Genomic DNA, 14843 nt, shown 5'->3' on the forward strand with positions numbered 1-14843 from the left:
GTGGAAGGAAAACGTGATCTGCCCGTGACGCAGAGGAGATGTGTGAGCGAGTCTGTTTGCTCTCTGTGGCTGTGGCAGCAGATAACAAAAGGTTAAACATGTTCATGTTTCTCACATAAGCGCGTGAAGACACTCCCGTGGTTAAACAAAACAAACCGGCTTAAATTGTAACACGCAAAGTGGGTAAAACGACAGCTTTCATCCGCAATGAGTGGCCTCGGCGAAGCGATAAACAAGCATTGCGCCCTCCACCGACTGCTCGGTGTACTGAAAAGATCAGGCTGTTCCCAAAGGTTCTCATGTTTGGGAATCATTTACCACACGTGACCTATAAATCCGATGAAATTCGCATTTGCAAACCCATGAAAAACGTTTCATGATATGCATTTTGTCATTTAATGATGTGAAATATCTCACAAGGTTTGGACCTTGTAGTGACGCCCTAGAAAAGCTGATTGCGGTGTTGCAAACACTGCTGTTTTTATGGGAGGTTAAAAGATTTAGCAACACTGAGCAGATCTGTTGTTTGACACTGTGTTACATGCTGTGCTGCAATACTATACCACACCTACGTGCTACACATGTAAATATAGTACAGTACTATTGAAACTAATATTGTGGGATTTATATCTACCTGCTTGGGTTTTATATATCTGGACTTAATAAAAATCAGCTGGTCCCTACTATGACTTAAAATTAGATAACATGTGTGGAAGAATAAAGCCTACCCTTCCTGCTTCCATCAGAAGTAAGAGGATAAGTAAGTATAAGGACAAGTAGTAACAATTAGTACTTGATGAATTATTATGATATTTTGCCATAATGCACAGCACCATGTTTATAGAAAACCAACAACAGCATTTTAGAACAAAAACCTCATATCAACTGTAAAGCATCTGGAGGGGTGATGATTTGGGCTCATTTTGCAGCCTAGGCAGATTGCAGTCATCGGTGCCTAGGTCGACCATGAACTTCTCTTTTCTCTTTTTTGTTCTTGAGTCAAAGCTGTATAGTTTTATCAACTTTTTAAACGTTTGTTTTCAGTTTTTCTTTTCAGTGAATTTTAATCAGAGCTAGTTCTAGAGACAGTTGCTTGTGCCACTGTTGTTTCAGAGTTTTATTCAAACATGTTTAGATTTAATTTAATAGTTGCCCTGTTAGTTTAACTATTTCTAAAATTTGAAATCAGGTTATGCATATGTCACAACATTTCTTCCATGTTTTTCCATACATATGAATAATTCTGGCACCAATAAAAGACGTTTGGGGCTGACAACCAATATAAATTGCAAGAATTGTAACGAAACATATTTTAAACATTTTTAAAGTTTGATTTAGGTTATTAAATCTTAAACACATTTTGTAATATGATGGCCAAAAAAAACAGGGAAATGCATACTCCTGCTAAGTGAGGTAACAGAGTGTCTTCCTTAACTATACCTGAACCAGTCATGGTTACATTACCTCCAAACTGCCCTTTAGAAAGTGAAAACTAAAAAATATTTATTATAGTTTGTTTTGTGAGTGAATATAATTTCAGTCATTTTTCATTATTTCAAGCCTAATATGGGACTCTCGTGCAATAAACAGGAAGCTATAGCTCCCATTTAATCAATAAATGGTCAATAAATGTGAATCTTCTTTTTAAATTCCTAACATAGACTATGAATCCAGATGGTGGATTGCGTTGTCTACAGTCTTATATTACCATACGATTTATTTATTTATTTTGTGGTTGAAAGAAAATGCTAGCAAGGGTCCATATTGTGGTCTGCTAACCAGTGGTTCAGACCACTTAAAAAATCAAGTGCAGATCCCAAAGTTGTATGTCATGCTGACTGTTGGAAAGATGTATTTAAGAAGATAGTTATCTAATGTATCAAATGTATAAGTTGGCTAGTTTTTTAAACAAAAAAACAGAAAGTCTGAGGTCTAAATTTAAAAAGACAGCATGTTTGTTGCTGAGAAAGTCCCTGCAGGCATATACAGTACTATCCAGAAGTCTTGATACACCCCTCCTTTCTTTATATTTTGCTTCCAAGGACTGAGACTTTCTTGTCGTTTTCAAAATGGTCTTGAGAAATACATCTCCAGGCTTTCTGAAGGTCTTTCAAAGTGTTCCTTATGAATATTGGCTGCTTTTTACACTCATTTTCATTCCAGTTCTTCTACCTGACCATTTTCAGATGAAACTTTTTGTATGTTAAGCAGCTTAAGACCTGTACTCAACCTATGAATCATTCAAAGGCATCTACCTCAACAACTAGTTATGTGTCTACATATAACAGTCAGCTTAGCAAAGAACCAATTCTCAAAGGTGCACTTTACGGCCTGCTGCAAAAACACATTTCTTCCCCTCATTTTTTGGAGACGGGTTTTCTGTTGATCACTGCAGCTAGGATTGTCCCACAGATGCAAATGATACGATTCTGTACTGGAGCACGGCTAGATTAACCTCATAATGTGCCCTGGAGCAAAATGTCAAATTCACAATTTCCCCAGGCAACCATGTACCCGAATGAAGAGCTGAAACAAATGCTTAATCAAAATAATAATTAACTGACAGAAATTAATTAGGAACATTTGATAATCTGATAGCGTCTTCTCAGTAGTGAATATATGCTGGTTTCCAAATTTTCTGTTACTCTTACATAGAAAAACAAATCCACTCAAAGTTACAGTGGATCTGTTATGATGGTCATCTCAGACACAAAAACACTGGCTCTAAGAGACCCACCCATCTTCTGCTTATGGGGGGCAACCAGTCAGAGGAAATATAGCTATAGGATGATTTAAAGGGCTGCACCAAGGAGTACAAAATAAATAAAAATAACAACGATTATTTCAAAATGTGAATCATGCAAATCCACATTAGTAGAGTTAAACAGCAAAAACGGTTTGCTTTTGAAAGCCTCAACTAGGCCCAGTATAAGATAAAGATTATTTTGAACTATGAGTCATGCGAAGTAGAGCACAAGAATATAAAAATGTTGTACATATGAACATAATATGCACAATGCAATGTGCAGTTTTCTTCTTCTTTGTTTTTAGAACTGTATACATTAATCAATCAATTATCAAAGAAAATTCTTCATACTTCAATGAGACTTTTTCTGCACAACAAATAACGTCAGTAGAAACTGACACCTGTGGGGCCTTTGAGCAGTTGTATTGGAGATTTAAATTTTTTTTACAATATTTGCTGCTTGTGACACACTACTAAAAATATAAAAAACATGCAGTACTTGGTTGAGACGTAATAGTTTAACAACATATAGATCCCCCACCAAAAAATAAAAAAAATAATAAATCGTTGTTGTTCCAGCTCGCCTCTCCCCTTTTCTGGCTCTAGCCCCTTTCGGCCGGTGGTGGCTGAGACGCAGCGGGGCGGAGGTGTAAGTTCCTGGTTTAAAACAGGACATGTTAGCTGCATTTAACCTTCAGTTACTCTTTATATAGGTAGGAGTCAGACCATGTTTCTTTTTAGCTGAAAAACATTACACGCAGGTAACCTGCTGTGTTGAAAACGTGTTTTCCGACTATGTTTGCTACCCTGCAATCAGTGGCGGTCCTAGCCTGTTTTTTGGCGCCCTGGGCGAACACTCCCTCTGGCGCCCCCCCCCCCCCCCCCCCCCCCCCCCCACACACACACACACAAAACATATTAAGGATTGTACATTAACATAAAACTGTTGTACACACACACATATGAAGAGAGAGAGAGTATGCATAGTATGCAAACGGCTACCAAACAGCCATCATAATTCGTCATACAATGAGAGCAGGACAAATCAACAATTGACAATGACTAATTAATATTAAAATCTGTAACATAATGTATTGTTTGGAGTTTAGTCTGTTACTGTTACTATTTTTACCATTTCTTTTTGGAGAAACTGTAACCCACATTATTTCCTTAGGGATTAATAAAGTATTCTGACTCTGATTGTTTCAGGATGACCTGCCATTATCCAATGACACATCTGCTTACCTGTATCTTTTGCTCATTTCTCCTCTTCTTTTCTCTTTTTTCTAAACTGAGGACCTGATGGCTTTGAACTTTTCTTGTCCATCTTCCATTTAATTTTGCACTCCAGTATGAACACAAATCCCCCAACTCGAGGATCACCACAACATGATCTAACACACCTACACCTTAGTTCACAGATTCACTTTGTCTAGGGTTTATTTCTGAGATTTCACACAACCCAGGATTCAAATCATGAATACATAATGGGCAGTGTTGGGGAGTAACGGAATACATGTACCGCCGTTACGTATTTAAAATACAAAATATGAGTAACTGTATTCCGTTACAGTTACAGTTTAAAAAGGTGGTATTTAGAATACAGTTACTTTGTTGAAATAAATGGATTACACGGCGGTACTTTCCTGTTTCATATTGTGGCGGGTCAGGACTGTTTGGGTTTTGTTTGACAGCTACGTTCTGTTGTTCCAGGCGGCAGTCTTACGGTTGCCATGGTTACAAGGTGACGCTCTATCTCTGCGTGTTTCCTGGGTGAGAGAGGCCTTTTTGTTGTTGTTGTGCTAAGCTAATAGGCAGAATGCTACCGGTATAGCTCTAAAGAATGTAGCATCATAGGCAGTGTAGTCCGTGCTGCAGGGAGAATGGACTGCCATACACATTATGTGTCTGTGAGCGAGGGAGGGAGAAAAAGGAAAAGTACGAGCTGTCATCGAGCAAAAACGGGAGCTGGAAGCATGTAAATATAATAATAACACTGCAGCCAAGAAGAGTGTCTGACGAGCCCAGTTGTAAGTAAGCTATTAAGACTCGACTGTACACGTGTTCGTGTTTTCCTCCAAAAACAATAAGTTCCGTTGGAGCAGCCTTTCAATGCCTCTCTCTGTCTCTTGCTAACAAAGTTGACACAGACAACAAAGTAAAGCTAGTTTTCGGCTACGAGCCCAACATAGAACCCACCGTATTAGCCAGAGGTCCCTTTACTACGGTTCTGAGCCGCGGACCTTCAGTAACAGTAATAAATCACAGCAATAGTACATTCATGTAGTTGTAAACAGCCTGATAATATATTAAGTAATCCAAAGTATTCAGAATACGTTACTCTCATTGAGTAACGTAACGGAATAGTTACAGAATACATTTTGGAGCATGTATTCTGTATTCTGTAGTGGAATACATTTTAAAAGTAACCTTCCCAACACTGATAATGGGCTTGGATTTACAACATTATGAATGAAACAATGTGCTCTACTTGGAAGCAGCAGGCCCCCCATCCCCTTTCGACGGCTTGTGTGTGAGACTTTAAATAATCAAACTGTACATTTTAAATTTTAAATCTTTATTGATCCCTTTACCCCGAGTCCTAAAGTGTATATTTATTTTCTTACTCTTTTTATATTTATTGTTTGTTTACTTGCCCTGCTGTAACTGGAGCCTCGTCGTCTCGTCTCTCTATATCCGTCTCAATCCGTCCTGCTCTGTAGTAAATTCAGCGACATTTGACCGTCCTGTCGCTCCCATTGAAATGTATATAGCCTATTTAAAATCGAAAACTTGTTACCACTGGTTACTTTGTCATATGTACATGTGCCGATATTAAACCCAAGGTAGTAACTAGCTAACTGACTGGATCCCCATTAACCTTATAACTCCTGTTGTGTGTGTGTGTGTGTGTGTGTGTGTACAGAGCATTGACTGTAGAAAAGATGGACGACGCGACCCCGCCTCCTACCATTGTGCAAAAATGAAGCCAAAATACCCCGCTTGTGGAGGCTGCCATCTTGCAAATTTGGAGCCAGAGTCTGCGCAGTAGTGACTTGAGGTGGAGCGACTATGTAACGCTCCCGCCCACACACCCGCTGGACGTGACCGCAAACACGCCCCCCCACACTTTTTACGTAGCCCGGCTGCTCGAGTCTTTTGCTGGTTTACCAAGACGACGACTCGTTTAATTAAGGTAAATACAACCATGTCACTGTTATAAAAAAGACACACAGCTTATCATCTTATAGTTCTAAAATCGCTCTGTTGTTAATTCGTTAGTTAGATTAGCCGCTAGCATACGCACTGTGTTGGAGGCTTGTTGCTAGCTAGTTAGCGATGCTACACACCTGCTACTCTAATAGTCTGTGTTATTGAAGGATTCAGCACTTCTTGTGTTTTTTAATCCATTTTTAGACAGCGATGAGATCAGCTGCACACTCTAGAGAGGCCCAGAGTTACTGTTAATATCAAAAATATAATGCTGTCCTTTGAGATTTTAACATAAGACTGAGTGTAATGGATCTAAAACTGTTTAAATCTCTACAGCCTGGTAACATGGAGACTTTAAAAACATCAGCAGAACGTTTCAGTAGTGTAGTCTAACGGTGTGTTCACACCGAACGCGATGGACGCGAATAGAGCGTCAGGTTTACATGTAAAGTCAATGGAAAAGCGCGATGACGCGCGATTGCGGGTCCCGCGAAAATTCGGAAGCAGATTTGCGTCGCGAAAACGCCAAAACGCGTGAAACGCGCGTCAGTGTAGCGCGTCTGGCGCGTTTGACTCGCGAATAAAACCACGCGCGTGAGTTTTTGTGTTGCATTTTGTGCATACGCGCGTTTCGCGTCTACCGCTCGAGTTGGAAAAATCTGAACTCCAGCGTCAAATCGCGCCGCGACAACCAATCAGGAGCCTGGTGACGTGGCTCTGACCTAGGTCAAAGGGGCAGATCCAGCCAAAGCCCTTCATTCTTCATTCAGTATGGAGGAAAAGCTAATCAGTGCCGTGGCTAATCACCCGGAGCTATACGATGCTAGCTACTACTTTTACCGAGACAGGAATAAAAAGGACCTAGCTTGGAGACACATAAGTGAGGAGATCGGGCAACCTGGTAAGTTCATTCCTTCTTCTTTTTAATTTTCAGACTGACCCGATGAACCCGCGCAAAAGCTAGCAAGCCCGCCTACTGTCCCGCTATTTTCCCACTGATGTACAAATACCTTTCCGCTAACAAGATAATGCGTTTATTCAGAGGACATCTGCAGGAGAAAGTGGAAGAGCCTCAGGGACACTTATAATAAGGAGAAGAAGGCAGAGAAGGAGAAGAGGAGTGGGTCTGCAGCAGGATCGGGGAGAAGATGGAAGTTCTTCGCGGTCATGGGGTTTCTGGACCCCTTCCTCACCCCGCGGGAGACTAGCGGTAATATGGTGCGGACCGTGGAGAACTTCTCCCCCGAGGACCAGGGACAGCCCGAAGAGGCAGCAGGGGAGTGTCAGTCAGAAGGTATGTTTACATAGAGTTAATGTAGGCAGTTAATTTATGCGTGTTGTCATACAGGAACATATTTTGTTTATTAATAAACAGTATACAGTAGTCCCGCTGTTCATCCGTCACTGCCTCGCCTTTTCGCTGATTTTTTTTATTGCACCGTACAGCTTTCAACAATGCGCATTGCATTCTGCAGCCCAAATGACAAATCTCCTCCATGTCGTGTCTCCTGCGCTTGCCAAACTTATCATGTTTGGTTTTGATAACCATCACGTCCAATAGAAAAAAACAGCACAAAAACACTCATAACTATGAGCCTCATTCGGAAATACACACCTGCACCGGGAGCAAAAAAGGCGCACAAAAGTGGCGCCGCAGACGGAGAAAAAGCGCGGCATAATACTTTTACGTTTTAAAATCGACAAAGGTTTTCACTTTGAGAATCAACTTGTGAGAACTGTGACTACTGTTCATGTGCTGCAATAAATGAGAGACCACTGTATATAATAATAATAATAAGTATATAATAATATAATATTCTCTGACTATTGTCTTCAACCTGTTAACATCTAATATTGTCTTGATAGAGTCAAGTAATCATGCAGCAGAGTCCTCAGCTGTCTCTTCTCCTGGCTCCCCAGTCCCTGGTCCCTCAGCTCCTGCTGCTGCACCCACAGGTATGAACATCAAGCACTGACAGCTTTTTACTTGCTTGAATTCCCTTGTGATCACCTTTACTAAATATCTACAACCAATCTGTTTATATCATGTTTTTTTTTCAATTTTGAAAATGAAAATCTAGTAGCAGCCTTCTCATTACTTTGTGTTGTTTTGTGCTGTGTTTTACAGGCCCACAGAGGAGGACAGCTCGAAGGCGGGCGAGGGACGGGTCCCAGGACGGTCCATCGGCGGTGGAGCTGGCCATCCTGGAGTCCCTAAAGAGGCCACGCCCGTCTCCAACTGAACATTTCCTCCTCGGCCTTGTTCCTGCTCTGGAGAGCATGCCGCCTCAGACACGAGAATTCGTGAAATTTCAAATTTATAAATTAGTTTTTGAAAACAGCACAGCTGTGTTAAATTTGGAAACATTGGACCCTAATGATCAGTAGTTTTCTGATAAGGCAGCAGCTCTCCAGGGCAGAAACAATGTTCTTATTTTTCTCCTCCTTCTCCCTGAGGCTCTTCCACTCCAAGCTGGGTCCTTTTTATTCCTGTCTCTCTGTAAATAGTTACATTTCATATATTTATGATAAATGTTTTTGTTAATGAATTTATATTTTTTCAAATAAACATTTATAATGACAAAATGTCTCTGTTCTACTACACAGCAAATATTGGCACCCGACTTGACACAAGTAGAATTTATTTCATATTATACTAATGACAAAACATAATAATACAGTGGGATGCAAAAGTTTGGGCAACATTGTGAAAAGTAATTATTTTCTTGTACAAATCATTGGTTGTCACAATAAAAATAGTCAAATATATCATATAGGAGACACACACAGTGATATTTGAGAAGTGAAATGCAGTTTACAGAAAGTGTGCAATAACTGTTTAAATCAAGCAGGTGCATAAATTGGCAACACAAAAAAAGAGAAATGAAGCCTGGAAGTAAATATTTAGTGTATATCAATGTGTGTGTCTCCTATATGATATATGTAAGTGACATTTTTCATTGTAACAGTGATTCATACAGGAAAATAATGACTATTAATAAGGTTGCCCAAACTTTTGCACCACACTGTATATAGGAACATAGTGAAGACAAGTTATTTAAGAGAGTAAAAAGAGGTTAGTTTATTTTGGAGTAGAGCTCCATTTATTAAGAAAAATTTAAAAAGACAGGAACACTCTTTAGAGGTTTGTGGGTGGCTCTTAAAAGAGCCGTTGTGGGGAAGTCACTCGGACTTCAAACAGGCTACTCCTTTGGTTGCCAAGACACAGCTCCCTCCACCGAGAAGTGAGCCATGAATTTCTCCCTCACCAGGACAGCCTCTCTGGAGGAGTTGTTTGCTGGCAAGGAACCTGGACAAAATTGTTTAAAATGAGTATTATGTGTACTGCAGTTACAAAATACATTATTGAAATTCCAAAATTACAAATTGCAAAACATAAATCTTACATAAAACCTTTTGTAATTATAAGGATAATTACATGATATATATTAGATATAATCTAAAACAGTCTGCGGTGATTATATACAAATATTCAACTATCCCAGAATTAAACCAGGTCTAAATAAAAAGGAGTGAGTATCACTACAAAGGTTAACTCAGTGGTCCTAATGCTACAGTTTGATATCAGCAAACACCGAGCGCATACATTGATATGACACCACAGACATGCTATCATTCAAACACTGATAACAGCATAAATCGAATTAAATCGGGACTTGATGAGACCTTCTGAGTATCACTAGAAATATTATAAACAGTCGTCTCCGTACCACAGTTTGCTATCAGTAAAAACCGAGAGCATTCACTGTTAGCATAGCACGTCCATGTTAGCAGTGTATAAATGGATGGTTTAGCATGTATTAGCACAGGTATCAATAAAGGACTACCGTATTAAATACTTTTACTAACCTCAGGCAGATGGACAGGCGCTCTGCAGGTGGGATTGAGCGCCTGTAATTGGTGTCTAGGCGGGCGATTCTGGGACCGACCCGGGGAAGCAGGTCCTCAAACTGGCCGAGTGAAAGACGGTGATGTCGCTGGAATCGGCCGTCATCCAGGCGCAGCTCCTGGAGCAAATGGTGAAACTCACCAAACTGCTCATGCCTCTGGAGGACCTGATGGACCCAGGTAGGGCGAGGGCGTCTTTTACGCCGCTGCTCTGCTCTCCACAGTACATAGAGAAGGGAGACTCTCTCTTCAAGCGCTAACTCGACAGCTGCCATCTTGCAAAGATACCGGTCTGGCACAACTTCCTCCCACATCCCTCCCACATTTCCGGTTCACGCGCGTCAAAATATCATATTTTGAAGCGCGATGGATTTTTCTTGGACACGCGTTGAGACGCGAATGTGCACGCGTCAAATTAGGGGCGTTTGGGGCGTTTTTGTTCGCGTCCATCGCGTTCGGTGTGAACACACCGTAACGGTGTGTTCACACCGAACGCGATGGACGCGAATAGAGCGTCAGGTTTACATGTAAAGTCAATGGAAAAGCGCGATGACGCGCGATTGCGGGTCCCGCGAAAATTCGGAAGCAGATTTGCGTCGCGAAAACGCCAAAACTCGTGAAACGCGCGTCAGTGTAGCGCGTCTGGCGCGTTTGACTCGCGAATAAAACCACGCGCGTGAGTTTTTGTGTTGCATTTTGTGCATACGCGCGTTTCGCGTCTACCGCTCGAGTTGGAAAAATCTGAACTCCAGCGTCAAATCGCGCCGCGACAACCAATCAGGAGCCTGGTGACGTGGCTCTGACCTAGGTCAAAGGGGCAGATCCAGCCAAAGCCGTTCATTCTTCATTCAGTATGGAGGAAAAGCTAATCAGTGCCGTGGCTAATCACCCGGAGCTATACGATGCTAGCTACTACTTTTACCGAGACAGGAATAAAAAGGACCTAGCTTGGAGACACATAAGTGAGGAGATCGGGCAACCTGGTAAGTTCATTCCTTCTTTTTAATTTTCAGACTGACCCGATGAACCCGCGCAAAAGCTAGCAAGCCCGCCTACTGTCCCGCTATTTTCCCACTGATGTACAAATACCTTTCCGCTAACAAGATAATGCGTTTATTCAGAGGACATCTGCAGGAGAAAGTGGAAGAGCCTCAGGGACACTTATAATAAGGAGAAGAAGGCAGAGAAGGAGAAGAGGAGTGGGTCTGCAGCAGGATCGGGGAGAAGATGGAAGTTCTTCGCGGTCATGGGGTTTCTGGACCCCTTCCTCACCCCGCGGGAGACTAGCAGTAATATGGTGCGGACCGTGGAGAACTTCTCCCCCGAGGACCAGGGACAGCCCGAAGAGGCAGCAGGGGAGTGTCAGTCAGAAGGTATGTTTACATTGAGTTAATGTAGGCAGTTAATTTATGCGTGTTGTCATACAGGAACATATTTTGTTTATTAATAAACAGTATACAGTAGTCCCGCTGTTCATCCGTCACTGCCTCGCCTTTTCGCTGATTTTTTTTATTGCACCGTACAGCTTTCAACAATGCGCATTGCATTCTGCAGCCCAAATGACAAATCTCCTCCATGTCGTGTCTCCTGCGCTTGCCAAACTTATCATGTTTGGTTTTGATAACCATCACGTCCAATAGAAAAAAACAGCACAAAAACACTCATAACTATGAGCCTCATTCGGAAATACACACCTGCACCGGGAGCAAAAAAGGCACACAAAAGTGGCGCCGCAGACGGAGAAAAAGCGCGGCATAATACTTTTACGTTTTAAAATCGACAAAGGTTTTCACTTTGAGAATCAACTTGTGAGAACTGTGACTACTGTTCATGTGCTGCAATAAATGAGAGACCACTGTATATAATAATAATAATAAGTATATAATAATATAATATTCTCTATGACTATTGTCTTCAACCTGTTAACATCTAATATTGTCTTGATAGAGTCAAGTAATCATGCAGCAGAGTCCTCAGCTGTCTCTTCTCCTGGCTCCCCAGTCCCTGGTCCCTCAGCTCCTGCTGCTGCACCCACAGGTATGAACATCAAGCACTGACAGCTTTTTACTTGCTTGAATTCCCTTGTGATCACCTTTACTAAATATCTACAACCAATCTGTTTATATCATGTTTTTTTTTTCAATTTTGAAAATGAAAATCTAGTAGCAGCCTTCTCATTACTTTGTGTTGTTTTGTGCTGTGTTTTACAGGCCCACAGAGGAGGACAGCTCGAAGGCGGGCGAGGGACGGGTCCCAGGACGGTCCATCGGCGGTGGAGCTGGCCATCCTGGAGTCCCTAAAGAGGCCACGCCCGTCTCCAACTGAACATTTCCTCCTCGGCCTTGTTCCTGCTCTGGAGAGCATGCCGCCTCAGACACGAGAATTCGTGAAATTTCAAATTTATAAATTAGTTTTTGAAAACAGCACAGCTGTGTTAAATTTGGAAACATTGGACCCTAATGATCAGTAGTTTTCTGATGAGGCAGCAGCTCTCCAGGGCAGAAACAATGTTCTTATTTTTCTCCTCCTTCTCCCTGAGGCTCTTCCACTCCAAGCTGGGTCCTTTTTATTCCTGTCTCTCTGTAAATAGTTACATTTCATATATTTATGATAAATGTTTTTGTTAATGAATTTATATTTTTTCAAATAAACATTTATAATGACAAAATGTCTCTGTTCTACTACACAGCAAATATTGGCACCCGACTTGACACAAGTAGAATTTATTTCATATTATACTAATGACAAAACATACTAATACAGTGGGATGCAAAAGTTTGGGCAACATTGTGAAAAGTAATTATTTTCTTGTACAAATCATTGGTTGTCACAATAAAAATAGTCAAATATATCATATAGGAGACACACACAGTGATATTTGAGAAGTGAAATGCAGTTTACAGAAAGTGTGCAATAACTGTTTAAATCAAGCAGGTGCATAAATTGGCAACACAAAAAAAGAGAAATGAAGCCTGGAAGTAAATATTTAGTGTATATCAATGTGTGTCTCCTATATGATATATGTAAGTGACATTTTTCATTGTAACAGTGATTCATACAGGAAAATAATGACTATTAATAAGGTTGCCCAAACTTTTGCACCACACTGTATATAGGAACATAGTGAAGACAAGTTATTTAAGAGAGTAAAAAGAGGTTAGTTTATTTTGGAGTAGAGCTCCATTTATTAAGAAAAATTAAAAGGACAGGAAGACTCTTTAGAGGTTTGTGGGTGGCTCTTAAAAGAGCCGTTGTGGGGAAGTCACTCGGACTTCAAACAGGCTACTCCTTTGGTTGCCAAGACACAGCTCCCTCCACCGAGAAGTGAGCCATGAATTTCTCCCTCACCAGGACAGCCTCTCTGGAGGAGTTGTTTGCTGGCAAGGAACCTGGACAAAATTGTTTAAAATGAGTATTATGTGTACTGCAGTTACAAAATACATTATTGAAATTCCAAAATTACAAATTGCAAAACATAAATCTTACATAAAACATTTTGTAATTATAAGGATAATTACATGATATATATTAGATATAATCTAAAACAGTCTGCGGTGATTATATACAAATATTCAACTATCCCAGAATTAAACCAGGTCTAAATAAAAAGGAGTGAGTATCACTACAAAGGTTAACTCAGTGGTCCTAATGCTACAGTTTGATATCAGCAAACACCGAGCGCATACATTGATATGACACCACAGACATGCTATCATTCAAACACTGATAACAGCATAAATCGAATTAAATCGGGACTTGATGAGACCTTCTGAGTATCACTAGAAATATTATAAACAGTCGTCTCCGTACCACAGTTTGCTATCAGTAAAAACCGAGAGCATTCACTGTTAGCATAGCACGTCCATGTTAGCAGTGTATAAATGGATGGTTTAGCATGTATTAGCACAGGTATCAATAAAGGACTACCGTATTAAATACTTTTACTAACCTCAGGCAGATGGACAGGCGCTCTGCAGGTGGGATTGAGCGCCTGTAATTGGTGTCTAGGCGGGCGATTCTGGGACCGACCCGGGGAAGCAGGTCCTCAAACTGGCCGAGTGAAAGACGGTGATGTCGCTGGAATCGGCCGTCATCCAGGCGCAGCTCCTGGAGCAAATGGTGAAACTCACCAAACTGCTCATGCCTCTGGAGGACCTGATGGACCCAGGTAGGGCGAGGGCGTCTTTTACGCCGCTGCTCTGCTCTCCACAGTACATAGAGAAGGGAGACTCTCTCTTCAAGCGCTAACTCGACAGCTGCCATCTTACAGATACCGGTCTGGCACAACTTCCTCCCACATCCCTCCCACATTTCCGGTTCACGCGCGTCAAAATATCATATTTTGAAGCGCGATGGATTTTTCTTGGACACGCGTTGAGACGCGAATGTGCACGCGTCAAATTAGGGGCGTTTGGGGCGTTTTTGTTCGCGTCCATCGCGTTCGGTGTGAACACACCGTAATTTGTTCTTTTCATTTAATAATAGAGTCCATATAATAACAGCTACATTCACCCTGGAGATAAACTAGTGAGGGAGACCATCAGGACCAAGCTGGGTTTCCTGGGTCCAGAGGTTTGGAGAAACTTCTTCCCTTTCTTCATCACAGCTGTCCTGTGCCATAAGTTCTGTTGACCCGCTGTAAGAGGCATCATTTAAGAAACAACAGGAAGACTGAAGCTCATCGCATTGATCAAGCAGGACTCATGATCTTCACCAGCAGCTCCCTCACAGGGAAATCTTCAGCACTCCTCCGTAGGCCCGCCCCAGGAGATGGATAAACCCAGCATTTCATCAACGCTGTGATGAGACCTTTGGTTTGTGTAATGTAATAAATACTCAGATACTTCCCAGAGGCTCCGGACGTTTACATAAAGATATTATATTCAGTCCTTTAGAAAGTTAAATATTTAAAAATATGTGATCCTCTCTGGTTACTCTGATATGAATAACTCTGAATCACTTCATGGTAAATAAC

At 41.3% G+C, this 14843-nt stretch overlaps 1 protein-coding gene and 1 long non-coding RNA gene across 2 annotated transcripts; one reads left to right on the forward strand and one right to left on the reverse strand.

Moving 5' to 3' along the window:
- Positions 1-9036: 9036 nt before the first annotated feature.
- Positions 9037-14330, reverse strand: LOC146491265 (uncharacterized). Its single transcript, XR_014872469.1, has 3 exons — positions 13818-14330; positions 9830-13257; positions 9037-9269 (listed from the first exon to the last, which is right to left on the reverse strand). It is a non-coding gene; the product is annotated as an uncharacterized LOC146491265 (long non-coding RNA).
- LOC146491266 (uncharacterized) lies at positions 10722-12338 on the forward strand. Its single transcript, XM_085151930.1, has 4 exons — positions 10722-10851; positions 10990-11241; positions 11816-11905; positions 12079-12338. Exons 1-4 carry the CDS (start codon positions 10722-10724, stop codon positions 12336-12338), a joined length of 732 nt encoding a protein of 243 aa, XP_085008056.1.
- Positions 14331-14843: the final 513 nt, after the last annotated feature.

Source organism: Neolamprologus multifasciatus, chromosome 23 (assembly GCF_963576455.1).
Source record: "Neolamprologus multifasciatus chromosome 23, fNeoMul1.2, whole genome shotgun sequence".
NCBI classification, from domain to species: Eukaryota; Metazoa; Chordata; class Actinopteri; order Cichliformes; family Cichlidae; genus Neolamprologus; species Neolamprologus multifasciatus.